We start from the raw sequence: 27,857 nt of genomic DNA, 5'->3' as shown, positions 1-27,857 counted from the left end.
CTCATTAGGATGTGTATTGATGTGTTATGTTCTCTGTATTTAGATGTGAGATATTATCCTATGTTAGATGTCCCACTGAGAGGATAAAGGGATCTACATAAAGAGATCTATGTTTATTAATAGCTTTACAAGTTCTTTGGTTCCAGTGGTTAAACTAAAAAATAAAATAAAAAAAAAAAATTGAGTTGAGGGATAACAGTTTTACATTATGCCTCACTGGCTAATTGAAGCTTAGAAGTAAATTCTTTGTGCAGCTTCTTGTAGCAGAGTCATTCAGTAGTTGTCAGCTAAGAAACATCTTCATTTAGCTTAAGGTTTTAGAATTGTAAAAGCAAATTTAAATCCCAGATCTCTGCTTAAGTCCCTTTAATCAACAGAAAAGTAAGTCTAAAATGGAATATGTAGATGTAGCAAACAAGGGTAGTTTTTATTATTAATAATTTTATTTCTTACGTAAAGAAAACTCAGGAGATTTTTTTGAAATATATTTGATAAACATACTCTATGTATTTAGATTATTTAAGGTATGGGTGTTCAAACAACTCATTTTAAAGTGTTTGAATACCTGCTGCGGAGTTTTTTTTTTTTTCCCTCACCTTGGCTTGTCTGGTAGGGGCAAAATATTACTATGAATTATTTAAATTTGTTAATAAATCTTGATATTATCTTATACAATAAATAATTTCCATGCTTGGGAGGGGCCCATGGCATGGATTACCTGTGTCAGAGTGAGGGCACTTGTTTTAAGCTATCGACATGTTATTGCTCAATAAATGATTGACTTTAAATAATTGTCATTGATGTTGACTGTGGAAATAGAGGCTTGTGAGGCTCCCTGCATATAAGAATCTTGTCTAAGTCTTCAGAGATTAACATAACCATTAAGCTATTCCATTTTTGACATTTTCTGAGCAAAATAATCTTCAAAACCTTTCTAAGTCTTTACTAAACTGAGGAGAAATTAATGGAGATCATATCAGTTGGTGTATATCCCTTGATAGATGCAAGTTAAAAACATTTTTTTATAATAAGTATTCTTTTATATTGTGGTTTTACTTTTGGACATACTACTGCTCCTCAGCGTGCCATTCCTAACTTTCTTTTATGTCACTGTAGTGTATATTCCTGTCTGTTGTTTTGTGTTACAGTGCATGTACAGTGCCTCCTATTTAATTCTGTGTAACTTGAAACAGCTATGAAGAGCAGAATAACATTATTTGATATAGAAAATTCTCTTCTCAGTTACCAAATACTATTTTTCAGCATGGCTACTACCATTATTTGTGCATTTTTCTTATGATGAAAAGCAGCCAGTATGCATTGTTCATAAAAATTTTGTCCAGTGGAGTTGACCCACTGTGTCACTGCTGCTGTGACAGCTTAGTTGCTAGGTAAATGTTATCAATACAATATAGTTTTCATCAGCCCAAACAGATGGAAGTCAGAAGGTGCCAAATCTAGACTAGATTGTGGGTGTGGTGGGACAGTCCAGCTAAGACTGGCAATGTATTTCGTGGTCTTCAAACTGGTATGGGCCCTGTACTCTTGTTGCAAGAGCAATTTTGTCTTCTCTGGTGTGACTCTGGAAATCTAAGCTTTCAGCTTAGTCAGCATCAAATGTAGTGATTAGAGTTGATGGTTTGTCCAGGTGACACCACGTCTCATTATCAATAATGATGTGATTCAGGAGACTGTCACCTTCAGCTTTGTATTGGTTCAGTAGATCCTGACAAATGGTGTTCACTCTGCTCCGGTGTGAGCATTCATTGGCACAAACTGCAGTATTCCAAGGTTGTCAACATTGTTTCCAAAACACTGAAACTGATATTCATCTCTGTACATAGTTTCCTGGTCATAATCCTCTGATTCATGCAGATGAGTTGATTAAGATGCTCTTCACAGTCTGAAAACTGTGCATGAACATTTGGAATGTGGCTTGTCTTTCATGTGACTGTTGCCAAAATGCATACCCACCCCCTCACTGTGTGCTCATATCCACTTTTTGGTCTTCATAAATATTTATCAGCAGTCAACGAATGTCAGTGAGTACCATTTTCTCTGCATGCAGGAATTCAGTTCCACACCTTTGCTTCAAATTTACTTCCATGTCAGATGCCATTCTGTCAGACAGTTTCTCTGCTGCCATCTGTCATATGGCAACAAAATGTAGTGGAATATTGGTGGGAAGGTTCAACCTGCCATATCACCAACATCCATCTCTAACATTGTGAGCCAGCATAATAAAGAGGAAGGCATTCATTTGGAGCCATGCTCTTATATGAGTTGGTGTTGAATTTATTGTAGATTGATGATAGCATTTTTAAAGTGTTTCATTATGAACTCTTTCAACAGGTAAGATTTTGGTATTGGCTGTCTCAGAACTCCCAGCTTTCAGTTTTTAGGAGGACTGCATTGAATGGAAGCTTGGAGAAAATGTGCAATATTTTAGGATTGCCTGAGATGGAGTGGACAAAAGCAAGTATACCAGTAGTCAGTGCAGCTGGGAACTTATCTTTTCAGGTAAGTCGAAATTATGTCAAATGGTAGCTCTAATCTGGCCTTTAGAATTAAATTACTTTCATAATAGAAAGCAAAAAAAAAAAATTTCTATCCTTTAGTGCTCATAAAAAAAAAAGGAGTTCAGCTCTAGCAATAGGTGTAGATATTGAAGAGCAGCATCTTTGTTTCGTTACCTCAGATTTCAGTATATGACTAATAAAGAGTTTTTTTAAAAAAGAACTTTAAAAACTTCTCATCAATGAGGGCTTAATTATGTTGGCTAAAGACAGAAGTGCAGAACCTTGAGCTTAAATGAACTCTACTTTCATTTGTAGTCTCCTGAATATTTTCTTGTATTACTAAATGCATTCTTATAATCCTTACATTCACAGTAACATATATAAGACATATTTTTCATTTTTGTATATTATACTCATCTTCATTTACAAGCAGAAAGCTAGAAATGAGGAGAATCACTAATGAATTTATTAGCTTAAAGAAAATCACAAACATTCGATTTTGTTGTAGTTAAGTTATACTTTACATATCTTATGCTCATTTGTCTCGCACCAATTTATAGAAGGGAGATGAGATTCTTTTAAATATGTATACCTGGTGTGAGATTAAGAAACAATGGTTCAAATGTTGGTCCAACCAGTTTATTATAAATCCTAATCACGAGACGGGGAAGGGAAGGAGGGCAACAGAAAAGATAGGAAAGAAGCAAGAATCGCATAAAGCGGGGATAGGCACCACCAGGATCCAGCAGGGTCCTGTTGCACACCGTTTCAAAGGTCCGAGGCAAAAGCAGCAGGGGAGGAGAGCAGCAGCGTGGCTGGCCTTGGGCAGCAAGCAGGTAGCAGGAAGAAGTCGCAGAGCCAATTCGGGAGGAAGCAGCAGGACTCAGGTAGCAGGCCCAGGAGAGTTCTCAGCATGCAGGAATTCTGTAGTGAGGAATCTGACGGCAGACACCTCTGTTCTTCTTCAGCATGCTGGTAGAGCGCAGAGCAAGTCCAGGAGGGAGAGAGGCAGGTCGTGAGGCTTCTCATGTCAGGAACTTCTTCATGAGGAATCTGTTGCCAGAAAACCTAAACTTCATGGTTATAGGTCCCCTTTTTATCCTTGTTCTGCCAGTCTACGTGACATCCCTGGGTGCTTGACCAAGAGTCATGTGAGTACCCCCTGAGACAGCCATCTTCCTTGAGATAAGTCCACAGAAAAGACCTCTTCACGGCCATTAAGCTGCAGCTTCTCTCTCCCTTGTTGCCCCTGGCCTTGTCCTTCAGATAAAGGATTTCACAACCCTTGCCCAGGACTTGCTTGGACTTGTTCATCTGTGTCCCCAGCAAGCTTTGAGACAATGATGTAAAAAATTAATATCTTACATAATCACACATCATAGAGTTAGTTATTCACTAAAGCAGGCCTGGTATAGAACTCAGACTGAGTTCTAAACTGCCGTGTTTGTTTGCCCTGAATAGCTCATTCTAATAGTTATATAGCTTTTAACAGTTTCAGCAGGAAGACAGCTCATTCAAGCAGCGATGGCTATTATCACTTGATATTGAGGCAAGGTTGCCTGGGTTACAAAACTTTCTGTAAGTAAATCTGGTTATGGCTTTGACAGATGAGGAATAACTTTCTGACTGATGAAATCTCAGTCTAGTTGTTGCAGGCTGGTAATCCAAGTTGGCTGTAGATGGTATTTATGTCCTGCAGAGAGAGTAAATTGTAAAGAAATACTTACGTGTCTTTTTATCATGTTGCCGCTAATGAACTTTCTTACTTCCTTTATCTTTACAGATCATTTTCCAAGCTACAATTCGAGCAGCAAATGCTACTGTTGCTATAGATAACATCAGTATAACAAAGGGATGTGAAGTTGTGAACATATCACTATCGGCTATCAAACCGGAAAACAAAGGCAAGTTTTGCAGTTTTCAGTGTTTTTTTCTGATGTTTGCGATATATAATTGGGATCCTGCTGACATCTTCAAAATATCTGTAACAAAGTAGGACGTAATCTGAGGAAAAAGTCCATCTGCATTAATGAACTGTATATAACAAAACTTTTCACCCAATGTTATAGTATGTGCTTTAAGTAGTTTAGAGTAGCTCTGTGAAGTAAGCTAAAAAGGGAATGTCCAGGTATCACCTATTGTGTAGAACCTGCCCACGTTTATGCTTTGATGCATGGACAGAAGAAAAGCATCTTACATCTTCCACTGATGAGCACTATCTTTAAGGCAAGAGGGTGCTCCCATCACTGTCAAACATATAACTCAAAGCAAGCTCCCACCAAACTCGTCTGTGTGCCCACACTCTCTAATCTTGAGACGCGAACAGATGGAAGCATAGCTATGACCTTCTGTCAGACTGTTGCTTTTTCAGATCTCCACTATTAATGCTATGTTCTAAAATGACACGGACCTAAATGTAGTCAGTGATAATGCTGTTAAGTTATACCCAACAGAAAGCTGAATATCATCTTTGTTGAAAAATTTAAAGGCGAGTTGGAAAATTTCAGTGTTGAATTTTTAAGATTTCCTTGATATCTATATCTATCTATCTATATTTATGTTTGTATATATAATATATATATATATATATACAGTCTGATAGTCTAGTTAAAAATAAGTACATAATGGATGAAAGATTAATTTTATTTTTATTTTCCAACACCTACCCTCTCTATGCATCAATCACAAAGGCATAGCAGCAATATGATTATCTAAACACAGTGACTTAAAGGTGAAAATCTTCATGCCATTCCTCTCATTCTCTTTCAGAAACCTACTGAAATATAGTCAGTAATCTTTTGCTATTTTTTAACCTTCCTTTTCCCCATTCATTGAAATTTGAGTTGTTTTTTGATACATATTTTGCAAGCTCATTACTAGTGGTGTAACGCAAACATTTTCTTTTCCTGGAATTTTCATTGTGAACCAATCTCTGCTAAGTATGAGGGGTGCTCTTAACGTAATGCCTCCTGTCTTATTATGTTGCCTCATGATATCAGAGATGGATGTTGGTGGTATGGCAATAGATGTGGAATCACCTACCAGTATCCCATCATGTTTTGTTGCTGTGTGACTGGTAAGGCAGAGGCAGTCTGAAAAATTGTTGTCTGATGTGGAAGAGAGTATGAAGCACAGGTGTGGAACTGAATTCCTCCTTGCAGAAAAAGATGGTACCTGTTGGCATGCACTGATACCTGCTGAATGTTTGTAGAAACAAAATAGAAGTCGTTAGTACAAGGAAATGTTCTGGATGGACATGCAAATTTTAATAAGCACAGCATGCAAGCTCTTGTTCATGGCTGGTGGAAATGCATAGCTAATTGGGGTGACTGCTGAAATATTTTGGAGCTCAGAATTTGCTCTATCAAACAGTGTTATTGTGCTCTTTGTATTTGTTGTAGTTTCTATAGGAATAAATAGGAGGCATTACTTTTGGAACAACCTACATATCTGTGGGGACTAGTCCAGGTGAAAAATCTGCCCTTGCTCTCGTGTGAGTGAATTAGTTCTGGCATATGGCTTTTCCACCTGAGGACTAGCTAGTCAGTGTCGCCAGTGATGGTAGGGAAACTACTGCTTTTTCCAATCCACTCAAAATCCCTTTATTTACTTGTTTATCTGTCATCAGGCAAGTACCCGTTCTAGAGCTTAATTTCACTTTATGGAAAAGAAATTCCTAAAGCATCTCATGCTTCTTCAGAGGTGCTCTTCAGCTATCCAGCTTCTGTTTGTCTGGCACTTCATTTGCATTTGCTTCTTCTATGTGTTTCAATTAGTAAAAATTTTCTTGTTTGTCCTAACGAAAACTCTCAGACATATAATGAGAATTTATTTTTCTTAAAATCATGAGACTAGATGATTGTGTACTAACTCACTGTATAGTCTATTTTAACTATGGTCAAATTAAATTCTTTGTTGCTCCTCACTTTGATCTAATCCCTGAGATGTTTTAAATTTGGCTGTGTTCCATCTTTAGAATTAGAGTGTGGCGAGAATTTTATGACACATATAGGAAAAGTACCATTTGTAGAAACCTTACAATACATTGAAATTATTCTGTTCTTATGTAGCTCATGGTCAAAAAAATTAGTTTAGCTCATTTGGTTCTGTTGCAATTATGTGATTATAATATATATTTTTTATTATTATAGTAAAATTTAGACATTTATTCCAGATTCCTAGTTTCATTGTAGAAAAATACATGTCCCAGACTAAAAAAGTCCTACAGATTTATTCTATCTAGTAGAGAAAAGTAAAAACATCATAAAATATAAGCTATGAAATGTTCTCTTTTTCAAGTGCTGCTACTGCTGACTATTAGTTCACAACTTTACTTCTACAGCTGAAGAATTTACTGTGGCTATAAAGCTATTATACATGACTTCCATGCATTAAGGCAGAAGAGAAAAGTGGCTGTCTTTTTCAAATTGCAGATTTACAGCAATGACCTAACATACCTGTCACGTTGCGTGCTCATGCTCTGGAAGATGAATGTTTGATATAATTTCTAAGGTCTGCATCCTATGCTTTTGGTGGAGTTCAAATTTTCACTTTTGCAACCTAAGAATTACATGGTGTAGGAAATATAAAATTTGAAAGTGATCTGATATCATAAAGGTATTTTTGGTATTTGCTATGAATTTTTGCAAATCGTCCTATATATTTTCTCTCTTTCTCTCTCTCTTTTAATTTACTTATTTTTCTGTTACTTATCATGTGAATTATTGGATTTTGAGCTATATCTAAACATTATATTGTAGCTAAATATATATATGTGTGTATATGAAGTGTATGTGAAATTTGGAGATATATACATAAATATTGTTTTATATTTATGCATTCATACATGAAATTTAATCACATTAAATTACATTTAATCATTGCTATCTCTACAATGTACTATCCAGTTGAGCATAAGCATACTCAGATCAGCCTTAAAGGAAGTAGTTCATAAACTGCCCATAATCTCACTCTCTATGTATGAAGTGTTTAATTTCACTGAGAAGGCAAATGAAGAGAATGATGCATGTGTCGTTTCTTAATAACTGCCTTTGTGGTGTAAACACTATTGGGCTTCTAAGAACCACCTTTGTATAAATAACAATTTCCTTAAGTATTATAAGAATTTTTCATTATATGGATGGATAGGTTCTAATCTTGCCAAAGCATAAAACTTCTTCTCTGGTTATAAAGCAAACCCTTCCATGCCAAAACACCTGTCTCCTATGCTTTGTTTCAGCCTACTCCTTTGTTTCAGACAGACAGATAAGTAGCTTTTAAAGGTGAGGCCAGGATTAACAACAAGCTCAGAAGGATAGGCTGAAGTTAAAGAATTGAAAGGTTGCCAGCTTGTAAACAGAAGGGACCTGAGACTGGAATTGCATTGACAGCTCCATTGCTTGAACTTGCTTATACGGGAGCAGACTACATTAATATTTTAGAATGGAGAAGTGATTTAGATCTGATTTGCTAAATTTCCAACAAATGGATCAGTTAATTATGTGGGAGGCTCTTATTATTTTGGGACTTTCCTATATTTCCCATATCAGTACACTAGTCATTCACATTCAGCATTTGCAAATGATAATATCATAAGAACAGAGAGTTTTCCAGTAAAAATCAGATCTAATTAACCAGCATGTTTGGACACTACTTTTCTTAAAAATGTTATTGTGAAACTGCCTTTAGTTAGATGATTGGATGTTTGCCTCACTGCACAGAGAGGACTTGCTATCAAAAACAGAGTTGTACAGTGAATATGATTATTTTCATATCATTAATTAGAAAATGAAATTGTATCAAATGTATGTGACAGCACAGTTATTTTCATGGGCAATATTTAGATTAGGGTTGATTACCATGAATGTGCAGCCAGAGAATACTGAATTACCTGTGTAAATATCTGAATTTTTTTGAGATCTACAGTTAAGCTAAAGGCTGTTAGGAGATGTGCACTGAGTTTACCTTGTTAAGAATATAGGTCCATGGTGAAATCACTTAGGCTGTTTACAGCATTTTCTTCCCCCTCAGTATATTTTGTCCATTGTTTATGCCATACTTTTCCTTATTACATAGGAGATATATACCTATTATCTACAAGCCATTGTTGTCTATTATTAAAAAAGTTCATGTGATTGTAATCACAAGTAAGTATGTTGGAATTTCACATTTGATGAATTGGCTTTCCTCACAGAAATTAATAGCGGAAGGAAATGTTCTCAAGGGTTTTGTTTCTTGTAGCCATACAAGAGAATGCTGTACCTATCTGCCCTGATTGTTAAACCACAATTCTATATATATGAATATCATAATGCAAATCAAGTTAACATTCAATTTTGAACTTTTATGTAATAGTTTCAAATTATTTTCAGAGCTTTAAGGGATAATATTTGGGGATGGAAAGGAAAGGAGGTGTGAACTCTTGCAGGATTTTTTAAAAGAACTTGTCAACATTCAAATAGACTTGGGATTTTTTGTCTGTTTTTTCAAATAGTCTTCTTTACTATTGATGAGCTTTTGCATTTTAAATTTTTTCAGAGTGTGTATACTGAAAGTGTTTAAAAATAATTTAATAAGATCTGTATGTCCACTGGAAAGCTATTTTGGATCCTAGATTTTAAGATGTCAAAGTGACATCTAGCTATAAGTCTTTAAATCTATCTTGAAATGGGTGATTAAAAAAGGATATGAATGTCTTGGCATATAAGGGTCTTTTTAAAGACCTCTTATGTTAAAGTGAAAGTTGTAAGCCAGTAATGATGGATTATAACTTCTCACCTGTATTTTTTCATGCCATGCTTTCCTCAGAATGTTGCATTATGTGTAAATATACATTTACTGCCAGACTAGGAAAGATCTGAGGGGTGTGGTTATTGAAATTTGTGAACCGTCTGTCAGCAGAAATCCTTACATAATAATCATTCAATTTTAACAACTGTTTTCAGCATGAGTGTTTATTAAATTCTTGTTAGGCATTCATTCAGCTTACAGAGAAGCTGTGCATATTATTTGGGGATGTTTTTGAGTGTAGTTTCTCAAAACAAAAATACTTAAAATGTGTAAAATCACTTTGTAACAATCCAGAATCAGCAAGAAATCTCAAGTTGTGATAACAAGTCAGCTCAGAGAAGACTAAATCCACTGACAGTGTAAAGGCAATTTCCTCCAAACGTCAATACTAGCAATAATTTCCTCATATACAAGAAGCAAAAAGCCCAGCAAAGTCTGTAGGACTCGACAAAGAACAGAAGAAAGGCAGGCAGTAATATATTCGAAGAGAAGGTAAACTAATCAGTGTCTGTTCTCTATGAGGGAACTGCAGAGGAGCCCAACTTAACTGACTTTCACCTCTGAGAGCATCAAGTACTTGTCAAAGTGATAAAGTAAGATAATTGAAGCATTATAAAACACTTAGAAGCAAATGAATTTCACCCAGGCTCTACCGGCTTGGTCTATACTTTTATCTTCCCCGGATTTTAAAAACACTTAGTTAAAAAATTTGTTGAAGGTTTGAGGGTTATTTTATCTCGAAGTACTCATCCATGCTTAAGATAAGAGCATACTTTAAGTCTTGTTACAAGTTACAGTTATAGGAAGTCTGGGCTTAGAAACTTAACTGTTACATCTTTCATTTTTGTGTGTTTGTCTATATACAGAGTTTGTCATATTCTTTGTAGCTGTCCTGGGTATTTGAGAAAGTTTCTTGTTCTTCTTGCAGCCTCAAGCAAAGAAAAGGTGAATCATAAATAGCTCACTTTATCTTCTCATTATTTTATTCCACCAGTGGATTATCAGTCATTTCCATTGTGCCTAGGTTGTTGTACATCTGTTAATAATTATGTTGTTATTCTAGCAAAGCAATTTTCCTGCTTGATTGACATACACCCTATATATAGAAAAATTATATTTCCTTTGATCTCTTAAATTTTATTGTTTTCATTTGTGTTTCATGTGCTTTGGTTAATAACACGCTAAATCTAGTCTTTTTTAGAAGTCCTAGCTGCCACCAATAATAATATACTGGTTAAACAAACAAAAAAGAAACCAACTCCTCATATTTTCTGTCAATGGAATATAATTCTCTTTTCCATGAGATGTCATTTGAAATGGCCACTACAAATTATAATAAATCTTTATAAAATGATGGTAGAAATGGCAGTCATGTCTGTCAATATTTTTGGGCTTATGCATAATTAATGAAGTACTGGGTAAAAGTTATTGAAATAGTTTTCCTAATGTTTTTCATTAAATGCTTGTTCTAATAACAGTGAGCAAAAGTATCATTTTGTGATTAGGGAGGAATTTTTTAAGTGCAGAAGAGGAAAATATTATGCTGCTTCTGTTTAATATCATAAATATTTGTTAATGTGTATTCTTCATTCATCTTTCAAGCCCTTTATTTTGCATTATATATATTTTGTAATGTATTATTGCTGTGTTAAATGAAGAACTGAAGAATGCAGATGAATATATTTTTCAAACCTTTCTTAATACAGTATTTTGTGTTTCAGAGATGTCCTCCTTTTACCAAAATTGTGGCATTTCTTTAATACCTGATATTTAGCTTGATTTCTTTTACAACTAGAAGAATGTTTTTGTTATATTTAGCATACTTGCTGAAATTCAGGAAACAAGGAATTTGATTTCTGACTCTAGCATTTATCCCCTAAAAGATCTGGCAGAAGTCTTGTTATTGCTTTGTGTGCTCTGTTTTTCTGCTCTGCAGCATGAGACTTGCAAGGTCTGTTTTCAGCAGCTCCTCACCTGTGTTGTGCGCTTTGTCTGCATTGCTTTTAGAGAAAAGTTTTCACTTTATGTATGCTTTGTGTATAGAGGTAGCGCAGTTGTTCCTGTGGGACTGTTATCTTACTTCATTTTTTATAAAAGAAATACAGCATCTTTTCCCCACAATGCTCTACTACTTCTTTTTTCTAGGATGGTGGTGACATATTGGAAGTGTTTTATTTCCTTTTCACACTGTAAAGCTTTCTTAGTCGTGTCTTACACAGAGACAAAATGAAATGTTTCTTACCTCATTTCAGCTTCTGTGTGTGACTTTGAAAGAGATAACTGTGGTTGGTTTGAAACTGCAAATGCAGATGGATTTGATTGGATAAGAAGTTCCAGCAGTTCTCTTGAACCTGCTTTTCAGCAGCAAGCTCCTCCTCAAGATCACACCTACAACAAGTCTGAAGGTAAATCAATCCAGGCCTAGACACAAAGGGCTGACATAGATACACTGCTCTTTAATCAGTTTTGAAGTGGTGATTGTGAAGTATTTCCAAACATGTAGAAACAATGTCTTTCTTCAGCCTGAAAACTTACTGATGTTTTCTTTTGTTAGGTCATTTTATGTTCATTTTGAAAAACAGCAGCAGCATTTCACAAGTTGCTCAGCTACGAAGCCCAGAGTTCAGACAAACAGGATCAAATTGCACAATGTCCTTTTGGTATGGGAAAAAAAGATGTTTTAAAAATTCTGAATCATCTCTCATTGTTTCTCTTGGATTGAAATTGTGGCTATAATTTACAGTTGTACACAGCCTCCTCTACAGTATTTATCATCTTTGTCTATTCCTTAATCAGACAGTCTTCATTATTACCAATATGTAGATATAAGCTGTAGAACAGAACTGAAACATGGGATTTATTTGTTGTAAGGCTTTCGGCAAAGTTATGTTAAAGGACTATGTCTGCATATACGCAGGCAAATATCTCTAGTATTTTGATCCTATTTTGACTTAAAATCAAATTGAAAATGTTCTCTCAAGACTTAGAAATCATCCAAAAATTTAGTACTTCACTGAGTCATCATTGGAGTTATCAATAGAGTATCTAAAATTGAACTGTACCTTCTTTGAAAGATAGCTCCAGTGCAAGAATTGGAAATCCAATTTCAATCCTTTTCCAATAATCATAGGGAAAAAAAGTATTTCAGCTATTTTCTTACCACAGTCTCTGTAGAATCTTGTCAAAGCGGGAAATAAAAAATAAACTGTAATTATTTGTATACTAAAGTCAAAGGTGTATGGCATAAATAAATCTTTGCATGATTTTAGCATTATTCTGTGTGTTGCTCAGTAATGTCAAATATATTTACTGTAGAGAGACGTTTATCAAAGAGTTGATGTGTAGGTCTGGAAATACCACACTTCTGGAAACAAAATGAGGAACAAAAACAGTTTCGCTATAGGTTCACTCAGTTATATATTAATGATTTTAAAATGTTGCTTAAGATACTATTAAAAAAAAAAAAAAGTAATAGAAGTTTGTTTTTGTTATTTTAGGTATTACAATTATGGACAGTCAGTTGGAGCAGCAGAGATGCAACTGCTTGTGGATGGGCTGGATGTGCCTACTGTTCTTTGGAGGGTATATTACAACCAGGGAAATCAATGGTTGAAGTCAGTCATTCAGCTTGGACGTCTTTCACATCCCTTCCAATTTTCACTCAATAAAATCAGCTTGGGATTTTATGATGGTGTCTCAGCAATTGACGATATTACATTTGAAAATTGTGCTCTTCCACCTCCAGCATTAAGCTGTGAAGGTTCTAATTGGTTTTGGTGCAGAGATACAAAAGCATGTATTAGCCGTTTATTGGTGTGCGATCTTGTGGATGACTGCGGAGATGGATCAGATGAAGACAAGTGCGGTGAGTACTTTCCATTATTGCTTTATAGCAAAACAAACTGCCAATTAATCTGTGTGTTAAAAAAAAAAAAAAAATGCGGAGTACAAGTACAGAGAAATGAATTGTAGGAATTGAGAAGAACTGTTGATCATTCATGTTTTTGGCATTCACGTTGTAGTGCTAAAGGGCAGAGATTTATTTTCTCATCCAAGCATGCTTTCGTCAATTTTAAGAACTCAAAAACATTAATATTAAAATTAACTAGCAGATGCTTTACCACATACTATGCAAATCATACAAATCAGAGTGTGGACACCCTACATAGTTGAGGAGATACCAGACTGCACTGATATCTGTTGTGTATGATCTGAATTTTGAAGACAGTGCAGGATTTCCAGACTATCTCAGTTTTCCCACATGTAAAATGCTTATCTTCCTTTACGCACATTGAAGTCTACAGCATGGAAATACTGAATGACTGATTTTGCAGTTTTAAAGATTGTAACAATTAAAAGCTTAAATAAAATATCAAAAAAATGGCTATTATATGATTAATAATTACATATTAATCATTAATTACTGTTTATGAAAGGTAGATGAAAAGCTACCTTTTCTATTACCATTTCTAATACACAGCTTGGTTTTCTTTGCATTAGAATTAGTAGTTCTAATCAATATATTTTGTTTTGATGTTAAATAATGATGTGTTATAAATGTTTTTTGAATTTAGCATCTGTCAGATAAAAACATATTAAGTCACTTATTGTATCTAACTACAAAGTAAAGTTCTGTGATTTATTTCATCCAGTTCATCAGTTTTCCAAAAAAAAAAAAGTCAGGTTTTTTTCATACTTTAATTATAAAAATGCATAAATCATTTTACTCTTCATGCTATTAAATAGTTCTTCACAGTATTTATTGAATGAATGAATGAAGTATTGATTATCAGATGTAATGAGAGAGAAAGAAGTTAACTAAAGGCTTTTCTTCCATTTTATTTTATTTTTGTCTATACAAGGGTAAATTTGTGTTTTTTTGGGGGGAGAATTCTTTCAAAAATCAAATGGGTCTATATTATATGTATCTGAAAAGGCAAAAATAAACAAATTATTTTCTTTTTCTCAGAAAGACAGTGAATAAAGAGTATATTAAAGCAATACAACTTTCTGATATTGTTCTACTTTACACCTGACATTCTGTTCTGCATACATTTCAGACCCTGACCTACAGTGTGACTTCGAAAATGGGCTATGCAATTGGGCACAGGACACTGAGGATGACTTTGACTGGATCAGGATACAAGGACCAACCCCTACAGTTAATACAGGACCATTAAAGGATCACACAACAGGCACTAGTCTGGGACATTACCTGTACATGGAGTCTTCAGAGCCACAAGAATTTGAAGATAAAGCAGTTTTGCTTAGTCCTCTCTTCAACCCCACTTACAATCGAACCTGCATTTTCCGCTTTCATTATCATATGTCTGGAAAGCAAGTTTACACTTTGTCAGTCTTCCAGAGAACTATGAGTAATACCAAGGGAATACTGCTGTGGTACAAGTATGGAAATCAAGGTGGAAGATGGATAAGACAGACACTGTACATCAGCAGCTCTAAGCCATTTCAGGTATGTTCCCTCTAGGTTGTGATATGTTCTCTTGAGGCAGCATAAAACTCTGGAATTTTATAAATGACAGTGCAATCTAAAAGCTCTTAGTAACCATCTGATAACTTTGAAGTATGTTTGTGGGTTGATTTTCTTTGAGGAATACGTCTGAATTTTATTTTATTTTATTTTTGTGGAATTTATTTTCTCCCATCTCTAAAGAGGTAATAATCTTTTGAGTATGAACAAATGATATTTAAAGTAGGAGATTTTCTTTTGAGCATTGTTTACAACAAATTTCTTTGTAGTTCTGCTACAAAACAGCTTACTTACATTTCTGGATTGTTTCCCCAGTGTTTGAAGTGCTTAATATCTCATAGTGATATTCAGGTTGAAAAGGAAATGTTTAGATTTACTTGATACTATAAAGCAGGATTTTTTTTTTGTTGTTTTCTTTTTTTTTCTTTTTTTTTTTTTTTTGAGGTACCTAGTGGGTAAAAAACTGCAGACTCCGAAGATGGCCTAGATTTTTTTAACTCATACCTTTACTTTTTCTCTTGCAAATTTAAAAGATAAGCATCTACATAAGGTAACTGATAACACATATTCCTCTTTATATCAAATTTATTTTCACATCCCTGAGATGTCTACTTACATGCTTTTTTCTTATAAGTGCATTTGAAAAGACAGTAAAGTAACAATCTGTCCATCATAGCCTAACTTTTATCAATGGTGAATGGTGTTTGCTTTCATCCTCATTGAATAATCATAAAACCTGACATAGTTTCTGTTCAAAAGAACGTGCAGAGATTCTATTTTTACATCTCTAGATAAATGTAGCTGTTTCAGTTTGCTCTATTCACTCAAATTTCTCTGGATACAGAAAAGGGAAATTATTGCGTTATGTAGAAAGAGCAAATCAATCCCCCTGAGCATTGTAGTCATCTTTTTGTCATAATTAAGAGAGCTTTATTCTATTGCAAACAATGTTATTAAAAAAATATATCTTAACCCTTCTGATGTCATATAATACAGTGTGAGTTCAGATCCCTTGCAGCATCTCTGAGACAGAAAAGTTCTATAGGACTGTAGTGACAGTTTTTGTCATTGTTGTTTTTATGTCCTAGAACCCTGAAGAGTTTCCCTGTGCCAGACTCTGATGTACCCATCAACTGCTGAACTGGGAAACACTCCTCACTGCAGTCACTGATCGTCATTTCTACATGAGACATTAGAAAACAACTTTGCTGTGCTGTGATGGACAGCTATGGGCTCTGCAGAGGAGACGATCAGGGCAGGAGAAGTAACAGAGCGATGCTATATGTAATGAAGGGGCTGGCTGCACTGTGTGGAGCTGTTAGTTGGTGACAACATGGTTGAGAGCCTCTGCATAAGGATTAAGGGATAAGCAAATAAAGGGGATGCCACTATGTGAGTCTACTATAGGACACATACTCACAATGATGACGCTGAGTAATTTTTCTTTAAGGAGCTAAGAGAGACATCTAGGTTTTTATGGAGACTTCAACTTGCCAGATGTTAATTGGGAACACCATGCAACTGACACAAACAGTGCCGGAGAATCCTAAAACATCTTGATGATAACTTCCTCATATATGTGCTAAGGCTCAGAGACTGCAATGAGAAGTGTCTCCAAATTCAGTAGTTGATGGGCACAACATCCGATTCTGGAGCAGAGGAGAAGGCACAGAGGAACCCCTCAGAGTTCTAGGAACAACAACAAAAACTGTAAGAACCATCCTATAGGATGCTTCTGGCTTGATTTGATTGCTTGTTTCCTTGTTCCAAGCCTCAATTATGCTGACATATGAGTTGGAGTTCATTAAATTTTGTTGGTCAAATTTATATTTTTCATCAAAATCCAGTGTTGAAAGATGCTCTAAATTTATCAAGGACTTCTCTGTTTATTAGACTTCTAATACCCACTTGTGCTCATTTTTCCGTTATCACTCTTGGTCATTTGCTGGTAGTAATTTTCTCTCAAGTATTTTGTCATAAGGGATTTCCACTCTAGCAACAACTTCATTTTTAACTTTCACTTAAGCTTTCTTTCCCCACTATTCTTTGTGCTTTTCCCAATAATCTGCTGAGATTTGTGGATTTTTAATTTTTTTTTTTTTTTGTCTATTAAATGTTGCCATTAGTTTCTGTGGCTTTTCATTTCTGCAATTATGCTTCATACTTACTATTATTCATCTGTGTTTGTTGCAGCTTGATAATTCCCTCTCCAGGCATTGCCTGTGTTTCTTCTGTGTGTTGGCTTCTTTCATCTCTGATACCTGTTAACTTGTTATACATTAGTCTTTGGTTTTCAGATTTCACATAATCACAGAGTCACAGAATTGTAGGTGCTGGAACAGACCCTTAGAGATCATTGAGTCCAGCTCCCCTGCCGAAGTAGGCTCCCTAGACCAGGTTGCACAGGTAGGAGTCTAGACGCGTATTGACCATCTCCAGACGAGACTCCACAACAGGGCAGCCTGTTCAAGTGCTCCATGACCCTCACTGTGAAGTTCTTACTCACATTTGTCCAGAACTTCCTATGCTTCAGTTTGTGGCCATTTCCCCATGTCCTGTTGCCATACACCACTGAAAAGTGTCTGGCCTCATCCCTTTGTCTCCCACACCTTAGATATTTATAGACGTTAATTAGATTTACGCTGTACAATTGCTATTCAAGCCTCAGATCTTGTTAAAGTATGTCCTGGCTTATAGAAATGATTGTGATATTATTATGTTTGGGAGCTGTGCCAGGCCAAATTCTGTAGAATACTTCATGTCTGTACTGTTAGAAATATCAACACCTTCTAGTATGACGGTATTTCTTTAGTCACATTTTTTTCTTAGAATTTATCTTTACTTGTTAAGTAGTTTTCCTTTGTTGTATAATTCTTGAGATGGGAATATCTTCATATGTTCTTGAAAAAATGGTCATAGAGTGAAGACTTACTGTGACTTCACTGGATGAAGATATTTTTATAACAAGAAAGAAATTTTGGTATAGATTTAATACAATGAGTGGCTCTATAGTTTGTCCAAGAACATACACAAATTCTATTGTCTCATAAGAAACTACTTGTTTTGACACTTTTCCTTTGTGTATATGTAGCACTTCTAAAATATAGATTAGTTTATTTCAGAGGTACACAGTGAAGTACATTTCTTTCCCACGTTTGCTTTCAGAAACTTATAACAAAATAGTCTTTAATTTTGTTTGTACTATTATACTCGTATGTTTCTATCCCCTTCCAACCAAACTACCTGGTCTCTCACCAGAGATAACTGTTATAGCCCTAATCACAATGAGCAAGTTCTACTTCTAATAAAATCACTATATAATACTGTTGATACTTCCTGTGACAGACCCAATATGTTGTTTGTCCACGTGACTAACTACGTACATCAAGACTTCAATCTCTATTTCCTGTGCATTCAGATACCTTTAGAGTTTTCCGTACCTCAGTGAATTCCACACTAGCTAAAACTATGTTTATATGGAAATTAAGATTTAATTTTGCTAATCTTCTGAGGGAATTGAATAGTGATAGAACTATGGATTGCTATAAAAATAGAACGTGTACAGAACAATGTTACTCATTGTAATTATCCTATAAACATTTGTTATAGTGTTCCTTCACCCTTCAAAAATCTATTTGGCTCAAAATATAAAGATATCAATAATTTTTGCATATAAGGTGTCATTCTAATATGTTTTGCTTCTTACTCCATAAGAAACGTATTTTATGTAGCTTACCTCTTGCCACCTCTATAGTCTTCATTCAGACTAGACCTTGAAGTTCTGAAGATGGAAAATTTGGGAACTATTCATCCTCATTCAAATAATAAATGAGATGTGAAATGATTTTCATGGTAGATGAATTCCCTGGAGATAGTTTAATAATAGCTTATGAAGTTTGCAGAATTTTGCAGGCAAATTATTTAAGTGGTCGATGTTTAACCGCAGTGGCAGGCAAAAGTTTTATACTGCAGAACTCGCTTATTAATAAATTTTATTTTAAATTTTAAACTACCACAAGCAAGACAATATGGTTCTCATTTCTAAAATCTCTAAAGAAACCACAATTGAAAAGAAACCAATAAATTATGCCTCCTTAATATCGGTTGGAACAATACCTCTAATACTTGAATGTACACAAAGTCCTTTAAGAGATGTTTATTTGAGCATGCACCTATGCATTTTTTTCTGTCTTACTGACTGAATCCTTGCTATATACCACTCCCCAAGTAAATAAAAATATGAAAGACAAATATAAAAAGGGGAAGAAGGGGACGTATTAATTAATTTATTGATATTATTATTACCATTGTGGCAATAGGAAGATTTTCCAGTTTACCTTACTCCTGCAGCGTGATATCAGCTCTGTCACTGGATATTGCTATACCTTAATAAAGGTATTACTACTTAAGAAGAGATAGGAATTTTATTTCCTCCAGGGAAAGGTTGGTAGGAGGTGATAAATAAGCATGTCTTCACAGTGTTGCAGCTGGCTAGATGGTCACAGGGAGTTGTGGGGAGAGAAGCCTCTCAACTACCAGTTCACATCAGTCAAAACTGAACACAGTCCCACTGAAAAACAGAGTAGTTTATAGAGCTTGGTTTTTGTCTTGTTAATAACTATATAAATTAGCTTAACAAGCTCTCTGCCACTGTCTGAATTTTAGCTTATTTACAATAATTAATTATGAGCAGATAATAACTCATACATAAAAAATCAAGTCAAGATTTTATGTAAACTGCTGTGCATTTGCCAGTCAAAATTAAACTGAAGGAGATTTTGTCACTTTGAAATAATACATGTTCACAAACGACATTTCCAAATCCTAGACATCTTAATTTGTCCTGTTTCTAAGCATTTTTATTTTGTTTATTTTGAAAAAAAAATATATATATATATATATATATATATGACTGCTTTTGTGTTTGTGTGTGTATGTTATGGTTTTAGGAGGCTTTGTTTTCTTTCTCTCTCCTTCTCCCTCCCTCTTCATTTGTGAATAGTGACTCATAAATTACTTACATCAAGGAAATTCTCATTAAATTTTTCCCTAATCACGCACTTAGGTTTTTACAGTTCGATACTGACTCAGTATAAATAGGCTTATTCAGTCATCTATAGATTATTTCACCTATATTAACATCTCCTATTCCTTCGTAGTAGATAATAATGAGAAAGTAAGCAACTTTAACATTGACATTTCTAATGAATTTGTAGAATATTTAGAATATTTTTCTTCAAAGGATTCCAGAACACACCTATAACCTATTTAATTGTTTTCATCATACAGAGATTTGAGGCTATATAATTTACTCGCATAAATGTTATTCTAATTGACCATTATTAATATTGTTATAATAAGTATCAAAGGAGCTAATCATAATGTGCCACTTATGATAATGTCTTGCCATCATTTTATATCACAATGATGTTTCAGTGGATTTACTGATTGTAAAGTTAACCATTGTATTATGGTTCACTATGATTGATGTGACCACCAATGAAAGCTGATAATAATTAGCCCCTTCTGTAAACTGTCTCTAAATAGAATATATCCCTTAGAACAAATTTAATCTTATTTTAAGTGTGAAAATGACTTTTTTATCAACCAATATGAAATATTTAATAAGAACTAGGATTCTACTGTACACTGAAAAATGATATTTTAATTACTGTTTCCCTAGATCTTGGTGAAAGGTACAGTAGGGGATGGTTTCACTGGAGACATTGGACTTGATGACATGTCATTTCTAGACTGTGCTGTTTACAATGGTAAGGACAGATTTGAAGCTATGTAAATCCCTTTTCCATGGGCTGATTGTTTTCTGTTATTTCTAAGTACTGCTTCTGGAAAAACACAACCAGATCAAACTAAGTCAGATCTAACAAGGAAATTCAGACAGGCATGAAGAGGAAATAGCTGTGCATTTAGGGACCTAAAGAGACCCTTTTAAACAAGTTCTTAACACATTGGGAGCTTCCTATATATATATAGGAAGAATATATATATATATATATTCTTTGGAATTTCTTTTACTAGACTTGTTTTCCTTCCAGTAATGTTTAAGAAAACTGGCTTTTCATTCAGTGAAATCTGTTTAATACAACTTTCCTCCTCTCCTGAATAATTTTTAAAGTTGTTACACGGGCAACTGCTCTCACTTTACAGCGTACAAGCAGTTCAGATGTTAAGGCAGCCTGCCTTATTTTAAGGGGATTTTAAGGGGACTACTATTAGCTGCATCTTTATATATAGCCTGATGGATTCATAGAATAGCTTGCCTTGGAAAAGACCTGAAGTATCATCTAGTTCCAACCCTCCTGCCATGAGCAGGATTGTCACTTACTACATCAGGCTATCTAGGGCTCCATTCAGCCTGAACACCTCTCTGGAGCATCCACAACTTCTTGAGAAATCTACTCCAGCTTAGAGATGCCACTTATTAAGAAATTCAAACAAGGAGGGATAGGCTTATTAACTTCATGGTAAAGTCATGTATGTAATATCAAAGTTGTAGGAATTTGAGCATACAGTTTTGATGCACAATTTGAATGCTTTAACTATCAGCAATTCAATGATGTTTGCTCTAGACAAAATGGTATTTCACAAATTATAGAAAATGATTTTTTTCAAATAATAAGGGAAAGGAGTTGATTCTGTCCTGAAGGTTATTGTGTTTGAAAAAGTTTTTTCATCTTCCAGAGTGAGTTGAAGCAGAGTCTTGAATGTGGCATCTCTGTTCAAAAATTTCTGGCCAATAAGGTCCTTGATGCTATTAGGAGTTGTAGATACATGTATTATATATAAAAAACTATGATGAATAACTATTCATTCAAAAGGTTTCTCCTCTTTCATTTTTTGTTTAAGTCTAAAGATAATATTAGTGCATCATTCATTTGATGTCATAGAGATGCTTGCTACCTTACAAAAGAGATGGCTCTTGTGGGGAATTTATTATGTCTGGATGGTACTGTGCCTTAAGGAGAAAAAAAAAAAAAATGCTGTTCCAGACATATTTCATATCAAATCTTCACCTGTAGTTTTTAATTAACCCAGGTGTACTACTTTATTGTATTACTATTACTGTAGTGCATTATGCACTACACCTAATGATTTCATTAATGATTAAATTCAAAGAAGGAATTGTATAATGAAAATTCTTTTTCTGGACAATAATAGCAAAGATTTTTAAGAAATGAGAGTTAGCCTGAAGAAAGGTGCATGGAACAGAAGGAAAAATACAACAAGAATGGATTGAAAAGCAGTGGTTGGACAAGTTAATGATAACACATTAATTTTTCTAGAGGGAAAAAGATATTTCTTCATAATGAAATTGAAAGGTTAGAAGGTTATCTGGCAATTTCTACTATTAATTATAGTAATCAGTGTGTTGTAAGAAGGCCACTGTTATCTGTTAACAATGTTTGCTTTTATTCTCAAGGAAATTGAGTTTTTGTAACTGTTCTGAAGCTCTCCCTGTCATTAGTTTTTGAAGTAACTGACTACTTTCATTTAAATTTGAAAGCCAGGTAAGAGGCTTAAGTAAGTTCCTACAGATGTTAAGGGCTGTGTAAATGGTGCTTGGCTGACATGGCCAGCCTAGGGCTTTCCACCAAGGAAACCTAGCCATCACATGTTCAATTGACTGTCCGCTGGGCAGCATTTAAAAAAACTCAACCTGGCCACCCGGGCTTTTTTCCAGTAAAGCTATAACTTTGAGAAATAATGTGAGTGGCAATGGAAGAAATATTTAAAAATCTGCAGTGCCTTTGTTCTGTTTCTCAAAATTTTCCTTGTCTTTTAAAGGAAGCTTGCCAACAATCTCTACAACTCTATCAGGAACTTCCAGTCCTATCACACTCCCCTTGAACAACTGCACAGAGAATGAATTTGTCTGTAGAGCCTCTGGCCATTGCATCCACATGATCCAGAAGTGTGATTTTAGACCTGACTGCTCTGATGAGTCTGATGAATCAGATTGTGGTGAGTGTACTAAATTCTGTACTTTACTATTTTATTAGTTTCTGTTTATTCAATATATTGCTTTAACTACTGTTTTTTTTACCTTTGTCTTTTGATATTAACATTTAAGCATAATTTTTAAGAAAAGGATTTTCCCTAGAAAAAGAATAAAATTTTGCTCAAAATGTGTAAAGCTTTCTGCCTTTTAATGGGATGGTTGGACTTGATGTTTTATATTCCAATTCACCTTACTAGCAAAATAGGAAAAAGAAATTCCCTTTTCGCAAATTAATTAACATTACAGTTTTTCAAATGTTGAACAATTCAGATTGGAAGAGAGAATAACACTATAGTCTCATATTTGGGGCATGCATCTGGAATACTCAGGTTAATTTCTTACCTACTTCTGTGACTATAGTCATTATTTTCAGCAGCAGACACGCTGAAGTTCAGCTATGAAAATAATGATGTTTTTGCCATTACTTTGTTCACTTGGTAAGTTTGGTTTTGCCAAATGAGCTGTAAATTCTGATTTGACAGAGTAACTTAGTGTTAGGCCTCCTAAGTTAGAGTGGAAAAATAAATTTAATACTGTTATTTGTCCCAGATGTTTTCCTATGGCTAGAATTTGCAGCATGGTGTACTCCACACAAAAGTCTGTGAGTCCCAATCTCTAAATTCCCAAAAACCTGATGAGAGCCATGGAGCTGGGACAATGGACAGTGCCACCAGACAATGTCCATAGATTTCTGAGACATTTGTTTATTACTTCAGAGTTGCACCAGTTCACACTACAGCATTATAAGAGACACTGTCAAAGACTTTCTGCCTTAAAACAGAATTGTTGAAAATGTTTCCGTTCAAAAGCTAATTAATGAGAAGTACAGACATCTCCCTGATGATCAAATCTCTTCATTTGTTACCCATGATGTAGGGAACTCCAATCACTTCTCTCAGGACTGAGGACTTAGCTAATAAAAGTAACATTAGACTTCCTCCTGTCTGTTTCTTACGTGACTTAATCTGACATATAAATGTGAGTGGGGTTATTTCCTATAATGTGCATAAAACACTAACCATTGTAAAACTACACCGAAAAATACGTCAAGAGCCCTCTGGATAGACACTTTTTTCCCTCAGAAATTTATGATGTCTTACAATCTTTTCTTTCTGAGACAGATAAGTACTGGGCAGAATATACTTTCATACATTTGCTTTTTCTGAAGCCTCCAATCACTACAGCATAGTTGGCAATTTATCACTCAAATGACAATGCTGGAATAGAAGAAATTAAGTATGTCCCATATGAAGGCAGAAATATTTTCTCAGGGAAGTGTTATCTTTCTCAGAGGCATCTGAAGGAATATTTTTAAAACATGTTTTTTTATTTAATCAGGGTAGAATACCATAATACCATGATACTCTGTAGTCTCAGGAAGCATCACAAAACCTCATATGAATGGAGAACTAGACAGACCACCCTGGCTGTTTCCTCAATGGAGATATAAAGCTATAATTCAAAATTCACTCTCTCCTTAGTCTATCATTTGTAGTCAAAATTCTGTAGACTAAGTAGTATAAATGAAGAAACAGTTAGCTCCAATTCACCACTCAAATATTATTTAGGGCAATGCATAATGAGGGAGGAATGGTAGTGAGCACATTATTTTGTCCAGTTGCTCAGGAAATCAAAAACTGAGACACAAGCAGCTGTATATTTATTTAGTAAGATAAGTTCAGTACTTTACACCAATGTCAAATGTTAGCATTATTATGTAGTTTTCAGGAATTTCAAGGGCTACTTGAAATAATGAACTGGTTTTTCAGAGTTTCTGTGTAGGATTTTTTTATAAATTTGCAATGAGTTTGTAATATCATCAGCATGTTAGAGTGAAGTAGGACTAACATGCAATAACATCAGATGCATTTTACATACATTCCAGTGTGTATCACATGCTAGATTATTTGAATGACCTGAAAGCTGATCAGAACACATCCAGTAATAATTACCAAGGGGGAAAAGAATTGTTTTATTTCTAAAAAGTATCTGCCTCATAGGAAAGAACATAGAAAATATAATAGATATTTTATCTGAAGAGCAAAAAATATTAAATTTTGAAGTGTGTAAGTATTAATTGGATTCTACAAATTGAATCCCTTTCTTTTCTATTTATTTTATAGCAGTATAAATTAATGATCCCCTATTTTTATATAAGCATGAAATATTTGCTGTTCATCTCTAAAGCTAAGGAAATCTGCAATTTTGAAGATAATACCCAGTGCGGATGGTATCAACCAGCCTTGGAAGAGATATCAGAAACTGATTCCACCACAAAAATATTTAAGTGGGAACTTGGAAGTGGAGCAAAACTATATCCTGGAGAAGAAGAGCACTGCCCATCAACTGATCATACTACGTGAGTAAAGTTACTCAGGCAGTCAACTGCTTTTTGAACTGAGTTTAGCTATGTAAGTATTGCCACAGGGAAAACTGCTCAGTTCAAAGTATTGAAGCAGTTTATTGATTTATTACTGACACATGTAACTAAGTGAAAATTAACAGGATCAGTGTTGTCAATATATTAGGTAAATCAAGTAACACAATGTTAATAAACAGGTACAAATTTATAAATACTCTTCTATAAGTAATCCCCCAGAATTCTCTGTATACGGAATAATGAATGTGCACCTCTTCTGCTAGAGGACAAGTGGGATTTAAGCATGTTGGGAAAACAAGTTTTACACACTTCTTGTTTGGAGGAGACATGGTTGCTTTTGCTTTATACATATCCATGGCCCTGTCTATATACCACATAAGCCACGAGACATCAGCACTCCTTGTAGCACCTTGTACTGTCAGCTCAGACTTCTTGTAGCATCCAATGGGGGAGGATGCTCTGATCTATGAGGAGGTTGTTGTACCAGCAAAGCAACTTTTGAAATATCAGCATCAGTTTTTGGCTGCTGCTGTTGACATTCTGTAGTCTCTCTTCACTATTACAAAATTTTCCTGCTAGTACTTTGCAGGCTGACTCAAAAGGCTTTGAAAAAGGTTTACATGATTTTTTGTTAATTTATTTCATCATCTTGGTCAGTTTTGGGAGAATGCCTTCTCAAATGACAAACATGTATTTGCTTTAATGTCTTACTAGCTATTGTTGTCTGTGCAATTTTGCCAAGAGTGTGCAGCACTAGTTATCCTAATAATGGGTCTTGTGAATTCAGCTGTCACTTGGTAATTAAATAGTGCAGTTTGAAACAACTGTAGTTAAACTGTCAGTTTATTTTGTGTGTGTGTATATATATATTTATCTGATAAATGTTATTACTTAATAGAAAAATGGATAATATTACTACTCTGCCGAGTCATAGTCATAACATTTCTTTTCCATCTGTAGTATTTTGTTATCAAACAAGATGTTACTAATTGTTATTCCTTGACAAAATACTATTTCTAAGATTACTGAAGAAAACTATTACTCCATGCTTAAAGAATCATCTTCTAAAGTGCTTGGAGAACAGAGGCATGCTAATGAAGAAATACTTCAATCAGAGTAGAAATATTTCAGAACCTGAGTTGTCATTTACTATAAAGAAAGTTTAAAAATGGCTTTGCCTTTAAAGAAAACAAACAAGAAGAGTAAAATAAGTTCAAAAATCCACAGTCCATCTGAGAAGCAGACTGTTCAGGAGGGAGTTTGGAAGCTTGACTATTTGAGTCAATAGGCTTACTCTGTAGAAAACAGCACAGCCTGTACACATGCTGTTAATTACTGTATTTTCAAAAACGGAAGTAATTGTTTTGGGAGGTTAGAATTTTACCTAATACCAATAAACTATAAAATAAAAACATAAAAATGTTCTTTAGATGTTAATGGTACAGGAGGAACATTCTGCTCTCCCAGAGAAGCTTTCTAAATCTGTTTTGGATTCTAGACATTGTTTATGATGATTATTCGTTCCCTCCAAAGACGTACTTTTGGCTTCATTCAAAGAGGAGGAATTAGCTTTGTCAATGGTATACGGGCTGGTTCAGCCCAGTTCCATGACTAGCGGGGCAGAGGGATTTCACAAAATCTGCGCCTCCAGAAAAAAAGGGAACAGGGGACCCCAAAATAATTAAAAACAGCGGCAACGATCTGAGAAGAAACAAAACTAATTTACTAAATATAGTATCGGAATGCAAGATAACACACTATAATACAATATAATTAGAATTGAAGCTAATAAATCAAATATAATGAGAGAGAGAATGTCCGAAAGGTGGATATGGCCTCACCATAAAGCTGAGGTGAGATGCGCAGTCCAGTTGAGCAGCAGGGAGACAGGAGGAGAACTGACAAAAAAGAGCAGAAGAAAAAGAGAGCATCAAGTGGCCTTGCAAGGAGTTATATCTCCTCTCTGTGACTGCAAAGCCCCCTGGGGAATGTAGCTCTTCTTCTCTTCTGGACAGATACCCAGAACTTGAGCATTAACAGTTAATCTCCCAGTGCTCCACATGATGTTATAATGTGGAATACCGAAAACAAAAATCACAAAACCATGACACTTTTTTTCACTGAGATATAAAATAATTAAAAACAAAACAATTTAAAATATGCATTAATACAGCTATATGCCACAGATAAAAAGTATTAAAAGCAATAAGTGTATTTGCTTTCTGTTATAATAGTCCTCAAAGTGCAAAAGTAGACTTCAAATTACAATCACACCAAAAAAGAAAAAAGCATTGCTATATATCTGCTAGGTTAAAATGAGATTTATATTGTATTTACATAGTTCTGAGATTATTTCTATAACTGTAAAGGAATCATCTCAACTGTGTACTTCATTAAAATAAAAAACAACATACAGACAAAAATTCCTAATTCATCACTAACAAAAAAAAAAAAAAGCACACAAAAAAACCCCACAATTATAATATTATGCAATTGTTTCAAAATCTCTAGATTGTATACATGAAGGAAGTGTATTCCATAAAAAAAGAGCAAGTATTTAAGACAAATTTGCTGCCAAATGTTTCACTGAATGCTGCTTAAGTGTTATATGTTAGCTGATAGAAGCACCATGCATATGCTGAATAAGCCATCTTATAG

The 27,857-nt window shown here is 34.7% G+C and overlaps 1 protein-coding gene across 4 annotated transcripts in view; it reads left to right on the top strand.

Moving 5' to 3' along the window:
• MALRD1 (MAM and LDL receptor class A domain containing 1) overlaps positions 1-27,857 on the top strand; it is a 208,446-nt gene that overhangs the window by 32,411 nt on the left and 148,178 nt on the right. For all 4 annotated transcript variants that reach the window (XM_085227299.1, XM_085227300.1, XM_085227298.1 and 1 more), the window contains 9 exons: positions 2,353-2,520; positions 4,303-4,423; positions 11,561-11,713; positions 11,863-11,968; positions 12,806-13,173; positions 14,369-14,781; positions 20,483-20,570; positions 22,606-22,782; positions 25,007-25,178. In XM_085227299.1, the coding sequence (XP_085083425.1) occupies positions 2,353-2,520; positions 4,303-4,423; positions 11,561-11,713; positions 11,863-11,968; positions 12,806-13,173; positions 14,369-14,781; positions 20,483-20,570; positions 22,606-22,782; positions 25,007-25,178 (1,766 nt within the window). The remainder of the gene's footprint in view (positions 1-2,352; positions 2,521-4,302; positions 4,424-11,560; positions 11,714-11,862; positions 11,969-12,805; positions 13,174-14,368; positions 14,782-20,482; positions 20,571-22,605; positions 22,783-25,006; positions 25,179-27,857) is intronic.

The sequence above is a fragment of the Meleagris gallopavo genome, chromosome 6 (assembly GCF_905368555.1).
Source record: "Meleagris gallopavo chromosome 6, MGAL_WU_HG_1.1, whole genome shotgun sequence".
Classification (NCBI taxonomy): domain Eukaryota; kingdom Metazoa; phylum Chordata; class Aves; order Galliformes; family Phasianidae; genus Meleagris; species Meleagris gallopavo.
The sequence above is the reverse complement of the archived record's forward strand: the minus strand, read 5'-3'. Positions and strand labels throughout refer to the sequence as shown.